A 26,542-nucleotide genomic window follows, 5' to 3' on the forward strand; every position below is an offset into this window, starting at 1 on the left:
AGCCTATTCAAAGTTTTAGAGTGTATCAGAATTTCATTCATTTTATTTTGATTTTTTAATTTCTTGGTACCAGAGATTGAACCCAGGGGCACTTTACTATTGACCTACATCTCCAGTCCTTTTTTTATTTTTGAGACAGGGTCTCACTAGGTTGCTAAGGGTCTTGCTAAGTTGCCCAGGCTGACCTCAAACTCGTGAGCCTCCTGCCTCAGCCTTCTGAGTAGCTAGAATTACAGGCCTATGCCATCAGGCCCAGCACTAACAGAGGAACATATGGTTCAACTTTCAGTGAAACAATTATTATTGAACATTTATCGGCAAGATATTATACTAGGTGCTGGATTTTTGTGCACCTAGATTTCCCTTCTTACCCACAATGAGCTACCTGTGACTCCCCTTCATTTATGCTATATGTAATACAAACATTTAACCAGAGAAACTGAATACATTTTGTAAGACATTTACCATTGTTTCTGATATTTTAGAGGCTGCAGAGAACCTTGCATGCCTAAGAGTTCAGGAAATATACTTAAGTACCCATAATAGTAAAGAACTTCTAAAGAACAGGTGTAGTGAATTTATAAACAACACTTTTCAATAAAGCTATTGTCAAGCTGACAAGAGAGTCTGTCAGAAACCTGACAAGAAGCTAAAAGGTGACCACTCTTGGAAATCTAACAGAATCCTAAGGACTAGACTATTACCTGGAATTTCTCCTCAGTTTTAATAGTGCCAAACATCTGATTTGCTAGGAGATTACAAAACTAAATTTCTATTGAATTCAGGAAGGAAGCCAGAAAATAAATGCTGGAGAAAAGATATTATTACCCAAAAGGCATATTTCTACATTTCCCCCACCATTGAAATGCCTTGGTGACTTTCAAACCTAATGTAGGGCCAAGTGTGGCCTGGAGAGGTTAAAGATTTAACTAGTACTATCACATTAATAGCCAGAAATGGAACATTGATATTTCTCTTCCAGGCAAATATTTCCCATTAAATGATTTATTTCTTCCTCTTACAGACCTTGCATTTCATTAAACTATAATAGACAAATATAAATTGTGCATATTTCTGGTACAGAACAGGATGTTTTGATATATGTATCTGTTTGATTAAATCAAGCTAATTAATATACCCATCATGTCACTTTTTTTAAATATTGAGAACATTTAGATCTACCCTGTTAGCAATATTAAAGTATTTATTGTTAACTTAGTCACTCTGCTGTGTAATACATGTCTAGAACGTACTGGTCTCATCTGAAACTTTGTATCCTTTGACGACCATCTCCCTATCACTCACCATATACTTAACTGCTTCTTTCTTAAACAAATAATTGATTTACAGTATTTCTACGAAGTTATGAAGTTGCTCTTCTATCCTTAGGGAAAAGAAGCAAGAAGCAGAGAAAAGGAAGGCACTTAATTTTCCTGAGTAACAGAAAAACTGAATCTAGGATCCTGAGCTCTGGATAGTCAGGTCTGAAACCTGTACGGGGTGGCTGGAAGAGGGAATCCAAAGTAAGAGCTGGTTCAATTGCCATAAACAGCAGGCAAAATTCATGCGGAAATTTGAAGACTTTATTTTATTTTTTTGGCGGGGGGAGTACTGTGGATTGAACTCAGGGGCATTCAACCAATAAACCACATCCCCAGCCCTATTTTGCATTTTAATTAGAGTCAGGGTCTCACTGAGTTGCTGAGTGAGGCTGGCTTTGAACTCGCGATCCTCCCGCCTCAGCCTCTCCAGCCTTGGGATTACAGGCGTGCACCACCGCGCCCGGCCTGAAGATTTTCTTACAGACTAAAACCCACCAACTTTTCTCAACAAACGTGCCAGTTTAGCTGAAGGGCCCAGCACCCACTGTAGGATTCGCATCTCCGCAGAGTCTGGAGACGCTGAGTCCGCAGAGCGCGGAGTCCTGCGAAGAGCTGGACAGGTGAAACGCGAGGAGGAAACGACATCAAAGCCCTCTAGCTGATATTAAGGGAACAGGAGAGGGACCTATAAGTCTGGATTCTCACAGTTTAACTCTTCGCACAAACTCTCCGAGCTGCCCAACTTGGGACTGGCTCAGACCTCCAAAAGGCTTACTCTCACCACACGCCTCGAGTTCCCAGCGCCCCTAGCAACCACCCGCAAGGTAAAGCGGAAGAACGACTCTTGTCCCGCCCCATCAGCTCTAGCTGAGGTCCGCCGAGGAAGCGCGTTGGCCCAATCACCTCTCCTAGAACTAAGATCGGCCAATAGGAGACAGGAGCAGGAGGGCGGGCTAAAGAGGTCGCGGGCACACGCGCAGTTGGGAGCAGAAGGGGGCCTTAGGTGCTGTGGCCGGGTGGTTTAGTTGGGTGCTGTTGGAGTCCTGTTGATCCTCGGAATCCCCTCGTAGCCACTGCCACCTTCCCTCGTCCTCGCTATGTTCCTCACCCGGTCCGAGTACGACAGGTCTGTGCAGCATGGAGAAAACGGATCGGGATTGTGGGTAGGTGGGTGGGCCCCGGGCCCGGCCGCGGCCTGGGTTCTGCAGTGTCATGGGGCGCCCCGGGAACCCGGGTCTGGCCAGACCTGGCGATCTCTTGCCCTACCCAAGCCCTCCGGTGATTCCCCAAGCTCGTCCGGAGCAAATCGGCCGCACTTGCTCTACAGCTGAGTCACTACTGACTCTTAGTGCGGAAGCGAGAAGCTCGGGTTTGTGCTGGGGGAGGAAGCTGAAGGGGCCCAGAACTCCGACCTTTAACCCGGAGAAGATTAGGGGGTCACCCCTCCCCAGTTTATTTTTTCGTGCTAAGTATGACTTTTTTTTTTTTTTAAGCAAAATGTGCTGCTTGGAATAAAAAGCAACTGAAGACTATTAAATCTGTTTATAATTGGGCATGCTAGGATGTACAGTTTCTGCAAAAGCGCAAAGACTAGATCTCAGCTATGCCCAGATATGTTGTCTGGTCTCTTGATTTTATGTGAAGCAGAATTTAGAAAGGTTATCAGGAGTTTTCCCATCCAGCTGGTTTCGCTTGACCAGGGTTTTTCCTGACTTTTGTAAAATTTTAAAGCAAATTTAGTGTTGTTGAAAACCAAATGTAATGTTTTCAAAATTCAAAATTGTGAGGTTGTATTTATTTAAAAGTTTGGGGTTTTTCCCCCCTAGAGCTTGGAAATGCTAAGTAATACTGAATTGTGCTATAGATATTTTTACTTTCACTTTCTATTTGATCAGATAAGTTTTCCAGTGGCTGTTCAAGTTTATTAAAAAGCTAGAAAAAGACATTTTCTTTTGTACCAGATAAATTGAGAAGCTGCTTTCCTTGTCAGTATATGTTGACCCTGTCGTGGTTTCATCACCTGAAGCTACCACTTTTCATCCCTCTACTGACTCATAGAAGGTGTATGAGAAGTTTTAAAACCAACATTTTTTCTCTGCCAAGTAAAATGTCTTTGTTAGTGAGTATTTAGCTTCTAGGGCATTGCAGAGAATCATGTTGGGTGATAAAATTTTGAATTAAGTGTATATGGGAAAATTGTGTTCCTTTTCAGAAAACCTTTATTAAACCTTGTAGTCATTTGCTAAATAAATAAATATATATATATATATATATATTGTTTTGTGCTGTTTTCATACCTTCTCAAGAATGTCTAAAATACAGCTGCCCCACCCCCTCCCTTTTGCCAGGAATTGATTCTAGGGGCACTCTCTACCCCTGAGCTATACCCCCAGTCCTTATTTTGAGACAGGATCTGGCAAAGTTGCCCAGACTTGCCTTGAACTTGGTATCCTCCTGCGTCAGCTTCCATAATCACTGGGATTATAGGTATGTGCCATGTGCCTGGCAAATATAGCCCTTTCTTATTTGCTTAACTAATGTACTTGAATATTTTCTGTGTACAAGGCACACTGTTTTGGGTTCCAATGGTACAGCAGTGTATGAGATCAAGATACTTGCTCTTGTGTAGGAGACTATCTTATAAAGAACTATTTACAAAAGTAACTAGTAGGAGACAGAAGTGTATTGACGACATCAGAGGAATTGAAATCAATATTGGAAGTTCTGATGAGAGGTTGCATTTAATATTAGGGATTCATGGAAAACTTCACAAAAGAGCTGATATTTAAGCTGGTCTTGAAGAAGGATTTTAATAAAGACAGTGAAGAGTCAATAGCTTTTAGTTTGAGAATATAGAATGAACAAAGGAGGGGAAATAAATCAGAAAGCATAAGACATGTCTGAGAAAAGTCTTGTCTGACTAGCACATATGATACATGTTATAGGAATAAATAGTAGGAAATATGGGGAAGACAGAATTGTACTAGATATTGGCTGGTATTTAATATTAGGTTAAGGAGTTTGGGTTTCACTCTGTAAGCAACTAAGTGCTGTTAATTTATTTCAGAAGTTACATGATCAAAATTGTGTGTCTCCCCCCGCAAAAAACATTCTCAGCCCTTTTAAAATTTTTTTAAATTTTGAGACAGGGCCTTACTAACTTACCTGAGGCCTTGCTGAGGCTGGCTTTGAATTTGGGATCCTCCTGTCTCAACCTCCCGAGTTGCTGGGATTACAGGTTTTTGCCACTGCGCCTGGCCATACTTTGTGTTTTATAGAAATTACTTGACTGGATTGGAGGAAAGGGTGAGTGCCAGTTAGGACACTGTTATAATAGGTGAAAGGTAGAGTCAATACCAGTTAGGTGGCTATTACAATAGTTAGGTGAAAGGTAATGAAAGTAATGAGAATGGAAGGAAGAGTGATTGTTACTGTGAAGAGGTATTTCCTATGAATTGGTATGACTTGTCATATAACAGAATATGGGAGAAGATGGGGAGGAATGGTTCAAATCATCAGAACTTTCTAGTTTGGGGAACAAGGAGGTTGGTGGAGGTGTTTTAAAATAAGACTGAACTAGGAACAGTGAAAGATGAACCTGAGTTTCCAAGGTGACAATATTTGAAGAGAAATATTTCAGATTGGAAAATGTTGAATGTTAGCTGCTAATAGAATATCCAAATGGAAATGTTGATCAGGAATTTAAATTAATTAGGAAATAAGTCAAACTGGTAATAGAGATTTGGAGATTTGATGCGGAGCATCTATGAAATGGCTGAAGGAGATAGTAAAGTTTGGGAAGATGGCCAAGACCAGAGCCCCATAGTTTGTAGAATTATTTCATACTCAGCAAAACAGTTTTCCAATGTATTATGATAAGGCAGGACGAGCATTATCCCTTTTTTTGTTTCTGGAGTTAAAAGCAAACAACTGGCAAAATTAGAACTCAATCCTGGGTTTTCTGACCTCAGACTTTTCTTTCAGTGGTTTTTAAACTGTTCTTTAGAGCTCTGAACTTCCTTTTAAATGGCTACAGGGATATTAAACTCGGCAAATGAGAGCTAGGATGGTGGAATTCTCTTTCCACACCCCCCCCCCCCCCCCCCCCCCCCCCCCCCCCCCCCGGTTTAGCTAGTTTAATTCTCATAGGCAGGATAGTGGAACTGTTGAGGACTTGGTCTCTGGCAGTATGACTTATTGCTTAAATTCTAACTCCAGCTCTGCCTTTTATATGCTGTGTAACTTTGGGCAACTTACTTAACCTCTATATGCCTCAATTTCCTCATCTATAAAGTACTATCTACCTTAGAAGACTATTTCTTAGGACCACTTAGAGGATTAAGTGAGTTAAGTCATAAAGCCAGACACATACCGAATGATCAGCAAGTGCCAACTTTTATTATCTGTTTTACATTTTGGGGCCACATATAAAATTTTCTTGGAAAAAAACAGGTGTTTGGTTAGCTGGGGTTGTGACTCAGTGGTGGAGCACTTGCCTCAATGTATGAGGCACTGGGTTTGATCCTCAGCACCACATAAAAGTAAATAAATAAAATAAAGGTATTGTGTCCATCTACAACTAAAATTTTTTTTAAATACTTATTTTTTAGTTGTAATTGAACACAATATCTCTATTTATTTATGTGGTGCTGAGGATCGAACCCAGGGCCTCTCACGTGTGAAGCGAGCGATCTACTGCTGAGCCACAACCCCAGCCCCTAAAAATATTTTTTAAAAAAGAGTTTTGGTTAAACAAATTTGAGAATATTGTACTATATGCTACCTATTATAAAGTTCAGACTCCATTAACCAGGTGTTATAAGCATTTTCATTCATTTGTACTTTTTTTTTTTTGTAAAGATAGACACAATATCTTTATTTATTTATTTTTATGTGGTGCTGAGGGTTGAACCCATGTCTCACATGTGCGAGGCAAGTGCTCTACCACTGAGCTATAACCTCAATACCTCATTTGTACTTAAAAAAAAAAAAAATTAAAAAATTGTTTTGGTTCCAGGAATTGAACCCAGGGGCACTTAACCACTGAGCCGAATCCCAGCCCTTTTTTATATTTTATTTTAAGACAGCCTCACTGAGTTGCTTAGGGCCTCTCTAAGTTGCTGAGGCTGGCTTTGAACATATGATCCTCCTGCCTCAGTCTCCCAAGTTGTGTGCACCACCATGTCCAGCTCAGTTATTTTTTGAGTGTTTATTGTATGCTGAAAGCTTGTATATGTACACTATGATTGGTGCCTTGTCTCCATAAGAGCAAGAAAAGGTGGAGGACATAGTTTAGGGTGAAAAGCAGTCTGACAGTAATCTATTAAGTGAATGAACTGGGTTAAACTTTAAGAACTACATGGCTCTTAGTGTACTGTTAAAATAACAGTATTACTTCCCATAAATAACTAGAGAAATGTACCTGTGAATAACTTGTGCTTAAAAATAAGATTTTAATGTCAAATGCACATAATGGGGAAGGGGATAAGGAATAATACACATTTCCTTGGTAATTGCATGATAATTTTGTGACATGAACTTATCACAGGAATTGGTAAATTGATTCAGGATTGATCTAGGTTAATTTAGAATTGAGGCAGAAAATTCACCTCCTCTCATTGATCAGTTTGGGAAGACTTGGTGAGAGTGGGGCAGAAGTGTTCTATAGTGCCTTAAGGGACTATACATATTTGTTAATGTACCAAAAAAAAAAAAAAAAAAAAAGGCTAAAAGCCTACAAATTGCCTCAAGAAGTTCTATTGTCTTATACTGTTAATGTACAAAAAAAAAAAAAAAAACCCATGAGATTGTTGTGGGCAAAGAACAGAGTAATGAAAACATGCATAGCCTATAGTCATCTAAGCTAGTTAAAGAATTTGATTCTGGGGGGCATACTGGGGATTGAACCCCCAGGGATGCTTTACCATTGAGCTAAATCCCTGGACCTTTTTTATTTTTGTTTTGAGATAGGATCTTGCTAAATTGCTGAGGCTGGCTTCAAATTTGGAATTCTCTTGTCTTAGCCTCCCAAGTTGCTGGGATTATAGCAGCTGTGTGCCACCGCACCCAGCAAGAAACTTGAGTTGAGTGTCTGTCTATATGATTCACTTTTTTTTTGACAGTTTTTTAATACCTTTTTTTTTTTTTTTAAATCAATTACAGGGGCGTGAATACTTTTTCTCCTGAAGGAAGATTATTTCAAGTGGAGTATGCCATTGAAGCTATCAAGGTATTTTAGCAAGTAGCATAGGTTTTGAAATTATGGCAACCTCACATTTTGCTAGCAGAACATTTGAGTAAATGTGTTTAGCCATTCCTTTAGATAGTGTTTTCATATATCCCTTTAACCAGCCATTATTAACTATTTTTATAACAATTTCAATCCTATTCCTAACATCTATATTAAAACTTTTTGAGCAGGTTAGTAATTCATAATTATTTAATAAGCTTTTTCTAGTGGGGATGGAGGTACATGTTTAGGTTTATAATCCTCTGGGATATAAAGAGGGTGTAGAAATCTAGTGTTGACCCTTCTGTTACTTGATCAAATCATGTTAATTAATTACCTCTTTTTTCTTGTTGGTAAAGTTTTGAATTTGTACTAGGTACTAGGGACTGAATAAAAGATGAATTGATCTAGTAACATAAAATCAAACATGTAGCAAACATTATTCCACAAATTAGTAAGATGTCTATACTTAAAATTGGTTATCCTGTAGAAACTATATTTGTTAAATTATGGGTAATCTAAATAGCTTTTCAATTGGTAAATGTTTAAGGAGAAACAAAGAGTTGTAGGAAACATGTATCTAAAATCTTCAAATATTGTGTTGAAAAGGAATCTATGGGAAATGCTTAGAAGAAAGAAAGTAAAACAATGTCCAGGCCCCACCCCAGAAATTCCAATTTATTTATTTATCTGGGTTAAGGCCCAGACAACAGGCCTCAGTTTTTCTTTTTCTTTTCTTTTCTTTTTTTTTTTAAAGAGAGAGGGAGAGAGAAAGAGAGAATTTTAATATTTTATTTATTTATTTTTTTAGTTTTCGGCGAACACAACATCTTTGTTTGTATGTGGTGCTGAGGATCGAACCCGGGCCGCACGCATGCCAGGCGAGCGCGCTACCGCTTGAGCCACATCCCCAGCCCCTCAGTTTTTCTATACTTAAAAGAAGTTGAAAATCAGTGATCTAGTCCAATCCTTCACTCTGTTTGAATTATCTATATAGTTCTAAACAGCATCTATTTGTAGAGTTCTAGTGGCAGGTATTTTCTCACAAAGTAGCTCATCCTGTTTGAAAAGGTTCATGGTGGTTTAGAGTTTACCTCAAATTCTAACTTCCTGAAGATTCTTTCAATTTGTCCTAGTTTTTTTTTTTTTTTTTTTTGGTACCAGGGAATGCACCCAGGGGCACTTTACCACTGAGCCACATCCCCACCTCTTTTTATATTTTATTTTGAAACAGGGTCTCACTATGTTGCTGAGGCCTCTCTAAGTTACTCATGCTGGCCTTAAACTTCTTGTCCTCGTACCTCAGCCTCCCTAGCCACTGGAATCCTAGTTTGCCTTTGATCACATAGATTTTCCATAGGACAATTCCTCTTAGAATTAAAATACCTGAAGAAAGGTATTTTGTTTCTCAGTTACCTTTGCTACAGGAGTAGGAAAGCTGGGGGTAGTGGCGATGCCTATAATCCCAGTGACTAAGATTAATCCCAGACTGAGGCAGGAGGATCTCAAGTTTCAGGCAAGTCCAAGCCTTAACAATTTAGGGAGACCCTAAACAACTTAGTGAGACCCTGTCTCAAGAAAATAAAAAGGGATAAGGATGTGGCTCAATTGTTAAGTGCCTCTGCATTCAATCTTTAATACCAAAAAATTTTTTTTTTTTTAAAGAGAGAGTGGAGGGAGGGAGAGAGAGAGAGAGAGAGAGAGAGAGAGAATGAATTTTTTTAATATTTATTTTTTAGTTTTTTGGCAGGCACAACATCTTTGTTTGTATGTGGTGCTGAGGATCGAACCCGGGCCGCACGCATGCCAGGCGGGCGCGCTACCGCTTGAGCCACATCCCCAGCCCCTAATACCAAAAATTTTAAAAAAGAAAAGGAATCTGGGAAAGGGGAAAGAGATTCTGGTTAGCTGAAGTCATAGAAGTGAAAGTGGAAACATAGTGTTACTGGTGCAGAAAATGATGTGCCAGCTGCAAGTGCCTTTTTCTATTCTGATGTCTTTGCTTTGTGTTGAAAATATTACTACTAAGTGTCAGACCATCAGAAGTCCAAGCTGTAATACTAATCTGGGGCCTCAGCTAAGACAATAGTTCTGCCTGGATGTGCAAGCCAAGAGTAAACCTCAGCTTTTAAAATTCCTTAGGGTCAGTAATTTCTAGATTATCTAGAGACTATAAAGTATCTGATCTTTGTAGTCGTAGGTTGAGCTAGGATAGAAATAGTAATATGGTCCTTAATTAATGAGACCTAACCATTGTGAAAATTAGGTGCTTAGGAGTTAAACAACCTGTTTATTGCTTTGGCAACTCATGCATGCGTGGCCAATGAGAAAGCATTTTGCTAACCATTAAGACTTGAGTTGTATCAGAGGAACTAGAGAACAACTGACCATAGAAATGTTGATACTGAATGGTATAGGTGAAATGTATCCAGCAAAGAAAAGGAAAAAAGTGCCTATGAGTAGGTGTTTTGGGGGAAGGAGTGGAATCAATGTTAATGTCAAAATAGCTATATTCTATCAAGCCTATCCATATTGGTTACTATTCTAGTTAGTTATATTCAAGAAATACTACATAGTTCAAATGTTCCCTCACTTCCTCCTCTCTCCAGTTCCCACAAAGATAGGTAGGAGAAATTTAGATAGAAGTATAATATTGAAATATCTGGAAGGAAATATAAATGTAAAATGAAATTTTTTTGAATTTGGTATATTTTAGAAAATATCCTATCTCAGAAATATTGACCTTTTTTAGATTGGAATATATAAAACAATTAGAATAACTAAGCACTATGTGGAATTTTCTGGCGATGGGTTTCTGAATGTTTGTTTTTAAATTTTTACGTGTGTATACATGTGATATTAGAGTGAGAAGGCAAGATAGTTCTATAAATTGCATAACAAAAACAGCAATCCCTGAAGCTTGCCCATCTATTTTCAGCTTCCCAGAGGCAATACTTTAAACTGTCTTAGTTGATAACATTCTTGGTATTATATATCTAGACTCAGACTTTTTTTTTTTAATCAGACATTATCCACAGACTTTTAATAACAGTTCTAAATAAAGCCTCAACTTTACATATTTGAAAAATAATGTGTGAGACATCGTTTAGTCTGTAGACATGGTAAGCCTATTATACATAAAGATTGATGGAATTCTTTGGAACCCTTTGTAATAATGGGCTCAAGTCTGATGCTCAATTTGGCAGTTATTCCTTTATAGACCTAACTAAATATAATGGAAATTTAGAGGAGAGAGCGGTCATATACAAGGCTTTAGTAATAAAGGAGAAAATTTGGAGAGGCAGAAGGAAAACTGTATTCCAGGGGAGATTGCTTTAGCAGGTGTGCAAGGCTAAGTGATAATAATGGCTTGAACAAATGGGGTAGGCTATACCTGAGGGAGGAGTTTTGTTGGAGAATATTGAGTAATGAAGTTGGAAGGGAAAGGTGGCCTTAGATTAACAGGGCGCTGGAGCTTACTTAGATATTGCTATAGATAATACAGTGAGATATTAGTTCTTGAGAGAAGAAATATAAAAATAGTATTTTATTAGATTAGGCTGTACCATGAATGATGCATTGCAGTTAATGATTAAGGATGAGACTATAGGCTAGGGATTAACTCAGTGGTAGAGTGCTTGCCTAGCATGTTCAAGGCTCTGGATTTGATCCCCAATACCACATAATAAATAAATAGATGAGACTAAGTAGAAGTCATATAATAACATTTGTTGAATTATTATATGGTAGGTTCCACTTTATGTATTATATATTAATTCATTAATGTTTATCCTTCTTGATGTAGATATTATTATCCTCATTTTGCAGGTGGGAAACTGAGACATGTAGAGGTTGATGACTAGGAGTATTGCATAGAGACAGAGATGAATTTAAGCTCTACTGGATTAAATTAATGAGCTTAGATTAAATTTGTATTTTAATGTTGTCAGTAGTGATGGTGGTCCTTCCCCCCGCCCCCATGTCATATAGGTTTGGGGAATGAATGTCCTCTTTTGGGACAGACCAAAATGGACAGCAAAGGTAAAAAGAGACAAAGTACAGAAAAAAGTTAGGGTTTTATTACTTTCTTGCCCTCTCTGTTTAGAACTTTAGAATCCCTTTCTCCCTTCTAAAATTGGCATTAGAAGGGATCATTTTTAGATGATTTAAAGACTATTAGACTTCCTTTTCAGAAGCTCAAAATTCTATAAATCTATGGTCTTGCTATTGACAGGAGCATTGTATTGTTTATTAGGGTGCTTTTTGTTCTCTCTGCATACTAGCCATGGATAATCAAAGTTTCAGTCTGGTGAAGATGTACAGAGAGATTTCTGGTGAGCATGTGACACTGTTTTTTGATTTGTACATGGTAACCATAACATGTTTCTTTTTAGCTTGGTTCTACAGCCATTGGGATCCAGACATCAGAAGGTGTATGCCTAGCTGTGGAGAAAAGAATTACCTCCCCACTAATGGAGCCTAGCAGCATTGAGAAAATTGTAGAGATTGATGCCCATATAGGTAAGGAGTAGGGGAAAGCTGTTTTGTAGGAATCTTGTCTGGGTTTATTAGTTCTGTGTTGTTCCAAAGGGGAGATTCATGAGATGAATGCCTTGTCCCCTGGCTAGCTATCATTTTCCAGGCAGTAGGCCAGTGTGCTTAATTTTAGGAGTAGAAAGCAGTTACAGAGCAGGCTGTCATGTGTGAGAGACTAGGATGTCAACTAAGAAAAGAGGAATTCTCAAGTGGAAGGTCTAAGGTTCTGAGAATTATAAGAATAATAGACTTTGATAGAACTTGTATGTGGTTTTGTTTAGCTTGTGGACAAAGACTTAAGGAACCTCCCCAGGCTGCTGAGAGAGATCAGATTTTAAGGGGCAAATGGTCTGGTTCCCTTCTGCCACCTTGTTACTGGGTGCCTAAGAGCCTGAGGATGGGATGGAGTTTGGGAGCTTGAGGTGAAAAAACAAATCCTCTTTTGCAACCCAGAACTCATTGTTCAGTATGAGTTTTGATACATGTAAGCAGGAATATTCTTCCTAAGACAGCTTAAAAGTGATGGGATATTGATAACTAAAACGATTGGTTCTAAGACTAACAAGTTGATAAAAAGCACAGGTCATGAGAGAAATCTCAGCTGTATTGATTTCAGTATTCCATTTTTCATATTGTGACACAAGATGGCAGCTAAAGTGGGGAAAAAGTGTTTTAGACTTTGATCAGTCTTCCTGTTTTCAGATTTATCTTTTTATTCCTTATCCTCCCCTCCCCACTTTCTTTGGTCTTTACTGTAATTCTCTTGCCTTGGCTTCTGACATTGTAGTATTACAGGGTGAATAGTTCTGTTTATTTATAGCATGGAATTTTAGTTAACTATGTAAAGTTTCTTTAAATATTTATTTTTTAGTTATAGTTGGACACAACACCTTTACTACTTTTATTTTATTTTTATGTGGTGCTGAGCATCGAACCCAGGGCTTCACACGTGGTAGGCAAGCGCTCTACTGCTGAGCCATAACCCCATCCCAACTATCTAAAAATGTTTTGACCTGCCTAGCCATCTAATTAATGAAACATTGGTAAAATAATTAATGCTTGAAGGCAAAGAAAAATGCTGTGGTGACTGGGAACATGGTATAATATCCTTTTAACTATTGAAACAGATTTAATCTGTTAAAATTAGAACGTTTTGTGTTTACTTTATCTCAAACCACTTTTCTTTTGGATGAAGGCCAATGTCATTTTAATTCAGCAAATAGGGAACAAACATTGTGCAAGACAACAGGGATACAGACAGGAAAAAAGACAGTTCTTGTCTTCTAGGTGCTTACAATCTAAATGTTATGCTGGACATGTATAAATAAGTAAATGTAGTTAAGTGGTACAGGTATTAAGAAAGATTCTAGTGTGTGCTCGGTAAGGGCATAAAAATAGTTTTGCCTGAGGCTAGTGGTAGGGCAGCCTTCAGAAAAGGATTCCATGATGCTTGAGCTGAATTTCATTCTGAAAGATAAGGAAACTTAGTGTAACACAGGAAAAGCATTCTAATCAGAAGAAATAGAAATGAACCAAGGTATGGCTGTATAAAATATAAATGCACAAACATTTCAGTATGACTGTGAGGCGAACTATGGCAAGAGATGAATCTGGGGTCAGAATATAGAATTCCCTTTTTACCCTGCTAAGGAGCTTGGACTTGATCCTTTTGCTTTGATGATTAAGCTTTTAAGAAGTGAGGTAGTTCCCTTTAGAATTTTAGAAAGAACATTCTGATAATGTTAAAGGTAGGGTAAAGGGCTGAGAATGGAGGCAGGGAGACCAGATAAGAAATTTTTTTAATTGTCAAAGCATAGGGATGACAGGAACTTAAGCAAGACAATGACCAGAAAACAGAGGGGAAGGGACTAATGCCAGATAGGTTAATCAGATAGAGACCGAGAAAACTTGGAATCTGATTTGTTGTGAGGACCAAGGAAGAAGACAGGGTCTAGAAGGAGAATAAGATGAGTAGATTGAGCTGTATATCCCAGTAGATAGATACATTAAGGGAGTCATTTGACCTTATAGCTCTGAAACTTAAGAGAGATACCCCTAGGCTGAGATTTAGGCTTGAGATATCATCTATAAGTTAACAGTACTAGCCATAACCATGGATTCTTGGACCATTAGGCAAATTTTCTCTCTAACATAACTAGTTGATTTGTTTGGAATAGAGAGGTAAAAAGGCTTTTGATATTATTTTGAGGTCTTCCACTATAGCACATAATGAGGTAGTTTCCTTTTTCTTATTTCTCAGGTTGGGTTGTTAGGATTTGCATCATGGCCTACAAAGAGTGCTAAAGGGATTCTCAGGGATGTTCTACATGGAAATTCATGTTTGGTTGGCTGCTGCTCTTCTCTGTCTTCCATCGAACTATCTAGATTTCTATGCCATTGTGAATGGTTGTTTTCTTCTTTTTTTTGTATCATCATTATACTGGGGTTTAGTGCCAATGATTTCCCATCTATTGGTTATATTGCCATGGGATTGCTGGCATTATTCTACTCCACAATTTCAGTGTTAGTTCCTGAGTTGATAAAAGGATTTATAAGGATTTGGCCTCTGTGTCGCTGTTGCTTTTATATTACAGGTTGTGCCATGAGTGGGCTAATTGCTGATGCTAAGACTTTAATTGATAAGGCCAGAGTGGAGACACAGGTAAATAGCATCTTTTCTACTTTTTTACTCTGATGCTTAAGTTCCTTGTTTATTGATGATAAAGCTTCCTGGGCTACATTTCACGTGTCAGTATTAGTTGCAGCACTTGGGAATGATTTTGGGTAGAATCCCCACTTCCTGGGGCTTAGATTTAGCTACCTAATCATTGCAGTTTTAAGGAAGCTCTGGTCTATAGAGGTGACAGTCTTCGTCTTCTTGATTCATCATATATAATGCATACATCACACTACGTTCTGTTCCCTCATTGACTTTCTTTGGGAGCCCCATGGCAGGAAGTGGTCATAGTTAAGTAACATTCTCCCTACAACCACCTTTCTTGCCATCTTGTAGGTAACTTCTTCTCTGGTAAATAATGAGTTGTATTAGGCAATAAATACTTGTTAGGAATGCTGGAGTTTTTATTTTATTTTTAGCTGTGTACCTATAGCCTAGAGAGTAGGCTAATAAGGAAAAAAAAAAATCTCAAGGTAAAATTTTTTGCCCTTATTCACAAATTTGTCAGTACTTAAGTAATAAGTACTTTATAACAGAATTATAAGATAGAATCTTTGACCAAGGAAAGTGGTACTTGATATAGCATTTGCTGTGTGAGAAGAACTAAACTTGGTGTTTGTAGGAGTTAACCCTTTTTTTCAAATCAGTAACCCTCTAGTTCAGTCCTTGCTTAGTCCTTTTGATATGTTTATTTCCAGAGCTATTTCTCCTGCAGTTCCAAACAGCCATAGTGTAGGAAAAACATGCTTGAGCCTTCAGTTTCCAATCACATTTCAAAGGGATAAGCAGTAAGATGGTGGACTGCCTTAATTCCCTTTTTATTAGAAAGGTGTACCATTTTGTGCTCTTCTCCCAGAACCATTGGTTTACCTACAATGAGACAATGACGGTAGAGAGTGTGACCCAGGCTGTGTCCAATCTGGCCCTACAGTTTGGAGAAGAAGATGCAGATCCAGGTGCCATGGTGAGTGTGATGCTTGTGTTGAACTCTGGTGAGTGTGATGCTTGTGTTGAACTCACTCACTGTTCTGTAGAACTTGGAACATTTGTTCTTGGTACATACCTTTCCCAGCCTCTCTCACCTGCTTAATTTATAGCCACTTATCATAATACTGCTTCTTTTTGGTTCTAGTCTCGTCCCTTTGGAGTAGCACTGTTATTTGGAGGAGTTGATGAGAAAGGACCCCAGCTGTAAGTACCATTTTGCCATTGTTTCTTCCTTTTTGGAAGAATAATAATTATTTTAATTTGGATCAGGGGCCAATAGTGTAAATCAACTACGAAATTATTTTAGATTTGGAAAAATAGAAGGGCTTTTAGCTCTAAAGTTTGGTGGCTGTGCTGTTTATACAAACAAATTTGGGGATGTATGAAGAACTCCACGATTGGAACCAGTGCTAATTCTGGAAAAAATTAGAGGTAACCTTATTACTAAAGTCAGGATATGTTTTAGAGTTTTTCTTTGGAGTGTGGATCTGATTCTCATTCTCAAATATTAGATAGGCATACACAAGTGCCAATTTACATATACCATACTTCTCTTCTAAATCCTGAGGACATTAGCAATTTTCTTATATCCTTTTTTAAAAGATATATCCTTTTAAAAAAGTTTTTCAAAACATAGAACATCTTTTTGGAGCTGTGCCTCAATATTTCAGTGGCATTCCCTTAATACAGGGCCAAGCATTTGTATTTTTTTTTTAATATTTATTCTTAAGTTTTAGATGGACACAATATCTTTATTTTACATTTATGTAGTGCTGAGAATCCAACCCAGTGCCTTGTGCATACTAGGCAAGTACTCTACCATTGAGCCACAACCCCAGCCCCTGTATTTTTATTTATTAATTTTTTTAGTGAGATGTTTGTTGCATAAAATGCCACCGCTCTTAAGCATTTTAATTCTCCTTTTGGGGTTTTGCAGGTTTCATATGGACCCATCTGGAACTTTTGTACAATGTGATGCTCGAGCAATTGGCTCTGCTTCAGAGGGTGCCCAGAGCTCCTTGCAAGAAGTTTACCACAAGGTAATCAAGCATTCTCACAACTTTTATTAATATATTTTAAGTAAAGGCATAATTTACATGCAATAAAATGTATAGACCTTAAGAGTTCAGTTCTAAGGCTAGGGTTGTAGCTCAGCGGTAAATTAGCACGTGCGAGGCCCTGGGTTCGATCCTCAGCACCACAAGAAAATAAATAAAATATTTCTAAAAAGTTCAGTTCTATAAGTTTTGACTATTGTGTATACCTTTAGAACCAGAACCGAAAACAAGATATAGAACACTTCCCTCAACCCCCATCACCACACTAACATTGGCTGACTTCCCTTCATGAAAGATTTCTCGATAGCATGTGATGCTGTCTGATAGCATTTGCCTACACAGCTTCTTTCAAAATTGGAGTCAAACTCTGCTGCTGCTTCATCAGCTAAATTTATGTAATATTCCAAATTGTTGAAATTTTCAACAGCATTCACAAGACCTTCATCAGGAGTAGATTCCATCTTAAGAAACCACTTTTTTTGCTCATCCTTGAGAAGCAACTTCTCATCTGTTAGTTTTGTCACAAGATTGCAGCAATTCAGGCACATCTTCAGGCTCCATTCTAATTGTAGTTTGTTGCTATTTCCACTGCATCTGCAAATCACTTCCTTTAATGAAGTCTTGAACCCCTCACAATCATTCAAGAGGACCGGAACCAACTTCTTTCAAACTCCTGTGAATTCAGTATGTTGAGCTCCTTCCATGAAACATGAATGTTCTCAATGGAATCTAGAATGGTGAATCTTTCCAGAAGATTTTATTTATTTTGCTTAGATCCATCATAGGAAGCTATGCTCTTAAAAGCTGTTTTTTAAATGTTAAGACTCAAAAGTTGAAATTATTCCTTGATCTAAGGGCTATGGAATGGGTGTTGTGTTAGCAGGCATGAAAACAGAATTAATCTGATTGTACATCCCCATCAAACTATTGCATGACTGGGTACATTGTCAACTGGAAGTAAGATTTTGAAAGGAATCTTTCTGAGCAGTAGGTCTCCATTGTAACCTTAAGATATTCAGTAAACTTTGTTAACAGATGTGCTGTTACATAGCTTTGTTCCTTTTTAAAAGAGTATAAGCAGACTGAATTTAATATATTTCTTTAGTATATTTCTTAAGGGCCTAAAGAGTTTTAGAATGGAATTGGGCATCAGCTTCAACTTAGTTACCAGCTGCATTAACTTATTTACCAGCTGTAACAAGAGAGTCATTCTGCTAAGTCAATCAGCTAAGCACTGATTTCTCTGTAGCTATGATGAAGATAATAGATGGCATCTTCCAATATAGGCTTTTTCATCAACATTGAAAATCTGTTGGTTAGTGTAGCCTCCTTTGTCAGTGATCTTAACTAGATCTGGATAAATTGCTTCAGCCTCTACATTAGAACTTACTTTTTCACCTTTCTTTTCTTTCTTTCTTTTTTTTAAATATTTTTTTTAGTTATTGATGAACCCTTATTTTATTCATTTATTTATATGTGGTGCTGAGAATCAAGCCCAGTGCCTCACACATGCCAGGCAAGTGCATTACCGCTGAGTCACAGCCCCAGCCCCTCACCTTGCTTTTTATGAATCTACTTCTACTAGCTTCTAATTCTTCTTCTGTAGTGTCCTCACCCTTCCATAGCCTTCGTAGAATAGAAGACAGTTAGGGCCTTGCTCTGGTTTAGGCTTTGGCTTAAGGTAATGTTGTGGCTGGTTTCATCCATCCAGCCTACTAAAACTTTTCTTCATACCAGCCATAAGGCTATTTCACTTATCATTCATGTATTCAGTGGAGTAGCACTTTTAATTTCCATCAAGAGTTTATTTCCTCTGCATTTTCAGCTTGGCTAGCTGTTTGGCACAAGAGGCCTAGCTTTTAGCCTGTCTGTGCTTTTGATATGCCTCCCTCACTAAGCTTAATCATTTCTAGCTTTTGATTTAAAGTAGAGACAAACAACTCCTCCTTTCACTTGAACACTTAGAGGCCATTGTAGAGCTATTAATTGGCTTAATTTCAGCATTATTGTGTCTAAGGGAATAGGGAGGCTTCAGGAGAAGGAAAGAAATGATGTAATGGCTGGTCAGTGGAGTAGTCAGAACACTTGCTATATTTATCAGTTAGATTCATCATATATGTTTTTTTAATTTATCATATGGGATTGGTTTGTGCTAAGCCAAAACCATTACAATAGTAACATCAAAGATCACTGATAAAAGATCTCCATAACAATGTAATATTAATTAAGTTTGAAGTGTTGTGAGGATTCCCAAATTGTGACACACAGACACTTAAGTGAGCACATGCTGTTAAAAATGTTACCAGCAGACTTGATCAGTGCAGGATTGACACAGCTCTATTTGTAAAAAATACAGTATCTGCTAATACAGTGAAATAAGGTGTGCCTGTAATGTTGATCTTACATGTGGAGAAAATTAGGTACACATAGGATATAGAAAGAGTGGGTTTTCTAAACCATTTGGGCATTATTATCTATGAGAGATCACTAATATTATGTTATCTTCTAAATTAAACAAGGAATTCAGATATACACTAGAGAGTGCTGCCCCTTCAACTTCCTTAAAGGTCATTTACTGAATCAAAGTTGGTGATTCTGTGGTTCATAATGAGACATTTTTTTTCTCCGAATAAGTGTATTCTAACTACTTACCATTTGCCTGAATTTTGGAGATGGTTATAGTGCCCTGCACAAATTAATGTTTGATTTATTAATATTTGCTGAATAATTTCTTCAGGGGATAAAAGGGAAATCTGAAGGAAGGAGGGATTATATACAATTAATGGCTCATTTTCTCACCCTTTTTGTTTCAAGTCTATGACACTGAAAGAAGCCATCAAATCTTCACTCATCATCCTTAAACAAGTAATGGAGGAGAAGCTGAATGCAACTAACATAGAGGTATTTTTCTATTTTACTATTTTTTTGGATATCATAACCCCCATTGCTGAAGATTGACTGGATCAAGAAAATTATATATGCTCAGTCTTTAGGATATTGATAGCATTTCAATAAGTAGCTACAGTAAAGTGGTGATGAAAGAAGCTAGAGTTCAGTGAGTTAAAAGAATGAAAGGGAGGTGATGAGGTAGAAAACACAAGTATGCTGCTATGTCGAGAAGACTGATTAATGTGAGCAGAAGGCAGCATTAAAGAAAATGACTTTTGTCTTCTTAAGGATGGGAAAAACTTAAATACTTTTTTAAACTGAGTAAACTAATGGATAGAAAAATGTTAAACAAAAGATGAGATTCAATGGTGATAGAGAAGTTCTAGAAGAGGGAACACATGGTACAAAGGAAGGAGTTGGTTTCAAAAAGTAATGTTAGGGCTGGGGTTGTAGCTCAGTGGCAGAGTGCTTGCCTAACGTGTGAGGCACTGGGTTCGATCCACAGCACCGCATAAAAATAAACAAAAAAAAGGCATGCTGTCCATTTACAACTACAAAAATAAATAAGTAAGTAAAATTAGTTCAGCATCATGAGTAGCCCTCTATATAGCAAGTTCTGTGCCAAATGCCAGGGATACATAACAGAAATTTCAATACCTAATTAGGTAGTACTGCACAGTATAGAGAAATATGGACAATAAGAGCCTAGGGTGAAACTTCTAAAGAACAGATTAAGATGTAAACATATAACTTAGAACATTAGGAAAACATCCTAGAAGAGGTAATGATGTCTGGAGAAAGGGAGCAAAAGGGTATTTCAGGAAGAGGGAGCAATATGTGCAGAGGCTCAAAGATGTAAAATAACTGTTTAAAATGGAATTTCAAGGTTTTTATCTAATTGCTGGGTGTGGGATGTATGGAAGATAGGAGAATGGCAAGATATAAGATTGGAGATACATGGACCAGATGGTGACAGGTTGGTTTGGAGGTAAATTGGGAGAGATGTTCTTTATTTGCTTATTGTTAGGTTACCTGCTGAGCAAGGGTGAATGCAATAGTGAAGTTAAGAATGGGAAATATTGGGCTGGGGTTGTGGTTCAGTGGTAGAGCACTTGCCTGCATTGCCTGAAGTATTGGGTTCATTGCCCCGCACCACAGAAAAAAAATAAAATAAAGATATTGTGCCCATCAACTAAAAAAATACTTTAAAATTTTTAAAAAATGGGAAATATTTGGAAAAGTCATTATAGGTAGAGAAAAGGGAAGATGGAGATGAGTTAAAAGGATTACTGGGTTACCTCAGAATACTAGCTAAAGCTGGAATCAGGGGACAGATTGTTCTTAAAAATCAGGATAGAGCTTACCCTTGGAGGAATAGTGTCTTAGTCAGCTTTTTCACTGCTGTAACAAAGACCTGACCAGAACAATTTTAGGGGAGGAAAAAATTTATTTGAGGGCTCAGGTTTCAGAGGTCTCAGTCCATGGACAGCTGGCTCCATTCCTTGCGGCTCAAGATGAGGAAGAATGTGACATGGTGGAAGAATGTGACAGAAGAAAGCCAAGAGAGACTCTGCTCACCAGATACAAAATATGTACCCCAAAGGCGTGCCTCCAGTGACTCACTTCCTCTAGCCATACCCTACCACTTACCACTTAGTTAATCTCATCAGGGAATTAATTCATTGTTTGGGTTAAGGCTGTCATAACCCAATCTTTGCTCCTAAACCTTCTTGCATTGCTCACATATGAGCTTTTGAGGGACACCTCACATCCAAACCATAATACATAGTATATATTTATATTATATATAAATACATACATACATACATATATATACACACACACACACACGCATATATATTTTTACATACGTGTGTGTGGGTGTATAAAAATCCTTTTTTATGGTGCTAAGGATCCAACCCATGTTCTCATGCATGCCAGGCAAGAGCTCTGCCACTGAGTTATATCCCCAGCCCTAAATATTATATTTCAGTTAAAAATTTTAAAGTCCAACTAATGCAGTAATCATAAATCAGTAATTAAACCAATCAGTACCTACCAGAATGTTAGCCTCACTCATGAGAAAATGGATGGTTGGATTAATGCCCAATGGGGATTGACTAGTTAAGAACAGAAGAGTGAAGAGTACTTAGGAATGTTGTTGGTAAATGTCTCACCAGTATACTCACTTCATAGGCTGTCATGAAGGGGACAAAAGAAGAGACTAGCCTAAAATTGGGAGTTTGAGAGTGTGGTAAGGGGATTTGGCTTGCTCCTCAAGCAGTGGAGGGAGAAGAGTTTAACATAGTTCTTTAGTGAAAAACTTAATTCATAAATACAATGTTTTTTGTTTTTTTTAAACAAGGATTTGAAAATACTTCCACTTCTCCCCTGTCTCTGAAATGACGAGGTGCAATAATAGTATGATACTCCCAACTCAATCCTTAGGAAGGATTTTGTAAGTTCCTTTCTAGAACTTTGTTTTCTTTGGTACTGAATAAGAGTGTCTTAGCATTTTTGCTAAGATTATGTCCTTGCCACCTCAGAAGAATTCAAATGTAGCTCTTGATTCCATAGCAAAGGCTGTGAAGCCTATTTGGTTCAACTGAAACTACAAAGATGTTTTCTTGCTTGTTTACTTTCAGTGACACTACAGTGTTGCTTTGCAATGAGCATCATGTGTGGCTCTGTCATTAATCTCCCTGATAATAGATTTCTTCACATTAAAAAAGGGCACTTCCTTGGGCCTGGGATTGTGGCTCAGTGGTAGAGCACTTGCCTAGCATGTGTGAGGCCCTGGGTTTGATCCTTAGCATCACATAAAAAAAAGGTATTGTGTTCAACTACAACTAAAAAATAAATATTTTTTTAAAAAAGGGGCACTTCCAATTGTTCAAGACTATTCATCCCACCATGCTTTCTAAGCCTGTCTGCCTATAAGAGTCTTTGGAAATGAAATTCAGAGATCTGTACTTTGGAAAGCTCCTCCAGTAATTCTGATGGTCAGTCTAAGAAAACCAACATGAGGGAGCCTTTCCTCTAGAGCCCTTCCTTTCCTGTCTCCCTTATGTTCTCATGACTCTAGTGTTTCCATGAGAAAGGGAAGATTGGATTCTGTAAAACTTCCTGTTTGTCAGATTATCTGGTCATTATTATTTGACATTTCTGCATCATTATTATTTGAAATTTCTGAAGCATTCATCTCAAATATGACAATTCCAAAATTAAAATTATTTTCTTTCCAGAAAATCATTTCTTCTTCTTCTGTTTCTAATGCTAGTTGTTGATAGGACCCATGTTCTTGTCATTCATACCAAAACCTGAAATATTTTGATTTCCCTTTCTCTTTATTAAATTGTGTTTTACCCCTTTGTAAAAATAATTCTCATGTAAATACCCCTTCTCAATTCTTATTTCAGGTACCTTCTTTTGTTCAGGTCCCCATTTTGCATTTCCCTTATATATTTTTCAGAGGTCTTCTAACTAGTTTTCCCTTCCTACAGCCTTGCTCTCCTCTGTTTCAACCCATTTTTCCCCCTCATTCTTGTGCTACTGGAGTGGATTTTTCAATTCACATCCAATATTAATTGTTATCCACTTTAAAAATCTTATCTTACTCCTAATGTGTACAGGATAAATTCCAAACTTCTTTTTATGGCAATTTAAGTCATATGTCTAATCTAGCATTTTACATGTATGTCATTTAATCCTCACAACTCTTAAGATAGGTATTCCTGTTTTCATTTTACAGATGAGGAAACCGAGGCTTTGGTAAATAGTAACTGTGGTACCATTTGGTAAATGGTAACTGGTAGATGGTAGAGTCAGTATTTGCACCCAGGTCTGTACTTTTAGGTCCTGTACTTTTAACCACTATAAGATACTCAGATGTGAGCTCTGACCCCCACCCCGCATCAAGGCCTTCTCATTTCGTCTTACTCCATGTGCATCCTCTGCTACAGCCATATACAGCATTTCTTTTGCAAATACATCATGTCTCATGCTTTCATGCATTCGTACAATGAGTCTGCCCATCATCTCCTTGGCTGTCTGACCCATTCTTGCCATTCTTCAGTATACTACTATTCAAAGGTTTCTTCTCCTTGATGCTTTCCTGGGCTCCTTGGTCACTCTTTTATGTATGTTAAGCTTTATTATAACACTTAACTGACATTGAAAGCTTTTGGCATCCAGTGCCCTTAATAAAAGATAGATTTTTCTTCATCTTTGGATCTTTAGTCCCTTGTACAACTGCGTCTAGTATTCAAATTAATTATTGATGGTGGGGCTGGGGATGTGGCTCAAGCGGTAGCGCTCTTGCCTGGCATGCGTGCGGCCCGGGTTCGATCCTCAACACCACATACAAACAAAGATGTTGTGTCTGCCGAAAACTACAAAATAAATATTAAAAAAAAATTCTCTCTCTCTTTAAAAAAAAAATTATTGATGGTGTAAATGAAAGAAAATATCTATTATACCTGCTTCACAGGTTTTTTTCAAAGCAAGAATACAGAAAAATGTGCTTCCTACTCATTATGTAAATAACATCATTATGTAAATGTAAATTTTTCTCATCTAATGATGAGTAACTATCTGAAGGTGATACTTGGTTTAAACCCTATTATTACTGATTTGCATCTTAGTTCTGTAGGACTGTTCTATACAGAGTTTGCCCAATTTCTATATTTTAACTCTTTTATTATTATGCAAATGTATTTGGGACTCCTGACATTTTGTGTAATTGGATATATCTTTTGGTAGACTCCAGAGGAGACTGCAGGTGTTTAGAGAACTTTTTTTTTTTTTTTTAAGTTGTTTCCAGAGTAGATTTCTTAAGATGTGCAACAGTCTTTTTTTCTGAGTTTTACTTACAAATTAGGCAGGAAATAATAAACATCATGTAACTGGGTTATACTAATTCTGCCTGTCAACTTTCAAATTATATTAATTTAATCCCTGGTACCAAAAAAAATTAAAAAAAAAAAAGAAACTTAATCAGTTTCATCAGTAATGAATATTACTTAAAAATGCCCTAGTATGTTTAATTTTAAAATTAAAAAAAAAAGGAATGGCATTTAAAACAAACATAAAGGCTTTGCAGCAAATGTGAAATGATACCTTTTCTTCAGGATTGACCAAAAAACATGGGACTGTGATCATCACAGATAATGGAAAACATAGTAAAGTTAAATTTAAAGCCATCTTTTGACCTTGTTTTTTGTTGGCTTAATAAATTATAATCTGAACTGTTTGTTATTTCTAATATCATCAGTCACAACTGACTTCCTGTGCCATTTTTTATGGAGTCTTTTCATGGTCAGTCCTTTTAAAAAACAAAGCAAACCTTTCTGTTAAGTTGCCACACATACAGTTCTAGAGAAAATATCTAACAATAATAGTTAGCAATTATTTGGTGTTTCTTATGTTTATCCTCAAAACTAATCTATAAGTAGTATTATTATCCCCATTTTACAGATGAGGAAATAAAGGCACAGAGTGGCCAAGTAACCCAAGTCATACACAGAAGTATATGCAAGTATATAAATACACTTTAAATATATTTCTATAGGAATCCTTAACAGAAAAAGAGTACTGACTCCATGTACTTTGCTGCTAACTTCAAGAATTAACAGTGATGCCAGGCATTTGGTTAACTATTACACTGTAGGTTAACCTCAAAATAGAAAATTTGGTCAATAAGAGTTTTTATTTTGTAGTCAGAGAGCTATTTTAGGGACCTGCTGCCTGGAAAGGATATCCCTGGGACAGCAGATCCCTTAGTTCCTAATGAACAGCTGCATCACCAACACAGTTTTCTCCTGACCATGCTAGGGCTATCATCAGAGAATCAAGCCCAACTTATAAACCCCTTTCTGTTTTCTTTCCAGCTAGCCACAGTGCAGCCTGGCCAGAATTTCCACATGTTCACAAAGGAAGAACTTGAAGAGGTTATCAAGGACATTTAAGCAAGAGTGATCCTCAGAACTACTCTGGGACAATTTCAGTTCTCCAGTTGCCCTTAAGTTTTACTTCCAGCTCCTATTCCTTGGAAAATCTCCATTGTCTGTGCATTTTTTTTATGATGTCTGTACATAAAGGCAGTTCTGAAATAAAGAAAAATTTTAAAATATGTGTTAATGGTCTGTCCTCTTATAATGTTTGAAATGCTTACATTAGCAGGCAGAAAGGATAGGGTATTAATATCCTTATCCTGTGCGAAGTGCCTGTTCTAAAATTATTTTAGTTGCTGTCTACAACAGTCAACTCTAGCCACGAATTCCTTGGTGCTGATAAATGAACTCAAACTAGCCCAGCTCCTCCCAGTGGTTAATAGATGTTAATACCACTGTAAATCCATTTAAGTCCTGTAATTTCTCTTAAATAAGTATGTATTTTTTGCTGCATTTCTTTTTATGAAGGAAATGCAACTAATTGACCATCAAAAGAGCATGTTTTGGAGTCCTCAAAACAGTGATGGTTTGGGATAAGCCATCTCCAGAGTTGTCTTAGTTCTTGTGCCTTGGTGGACAGTTTAGAAGGAGTTTTCCCTTTTTAGGAAGTTAAGAACTATGAAGAGGCTAGGGTTGTGGCTCAGTGGTAGAGTGCTTGCCTAGCATGTGTAAGGCCCCAGGTTTGATTTGGCTCTGCATATAAATAAGTAAATAAATAAAGGTCCATTGACCAAAAAAAAGAAAAAGAAAGAAAAATTGGGCTGGGGATGTGGTTCAGTAGCAGAGTGTTCCTGAATTCAATCCCTGGTACCAAAAAATTTTAAAAAAAAAGAAACTTAAAAATTAAATTCATGATCTTGGCCTCAACGGCAATCATTTACAGATCTCAGCCA

At 37.5% G+C, this 26,542-nt stretch overlaps 1 protein-coding gene and 1 pseudogene across 2 annotated transcripts; both read left to right on the forward strand.

The window, feature by feature from the left end:
- Positions 1–2,292: 2,292 nt before the first annotated feature.
- On the forward strand, positions 2,293–25,828 carry Psma5 (proteasome 20S subunit alpha 5). Of its 2 annotated transcripts, XM_076863107.1 has the most exons (9): positions 2,293–2,448; positions 7,485–7,551; positions 11,946–12,072; positions 14,682–14,749; positions 15,621–15,728; positions 15,897–15,955; positions 16,689–16,791; positions 19,624–19,710; positions 25,587–25,828. In XM_076863107.1, exons 1-9 carry the CDS (start codon positions 2,420–2,422, stop codon positions 25,662–25,664), a joined length of 726 nt encoding a protein of 241 aa, XP_076719222.1. In that variant the 5' UTR covers positions 2,293–2,419; the 3' UTR covers positions 25,665–25,828. The 2 variants fall into 2 exon arrangements, with proteins under 2 accessions (XP_076719222.1, XP_076719224.1); XM_076863109.1 differs by lacking the exon at positions 7,485–7,551.
- On the forward strand, positions 12,451–12,586 carry LOC143405364 (small nucleolar RNA SNORA40; annotated as a pseudogene).
- Positions 25,829–26,542: the final 714 nt, after the last annotated feature.

The sequence above is a fragment of the Callospermophilus lateralis genome, chromosome 7, assembly GCF_048772815.1.
Source record: "Callospermophilus lateralis isolate mCalLat2 chromosome 7, mCalLat2.hap1, whole genome shotgun sequence".
In the NCBI taxonomy this organism is placed as follows: Eukaryota; Metazoa; Chordata; class Mammalia; order Rodentia; family Sciuridae; genus Callospermophilus; species Callospermophilus lateralis.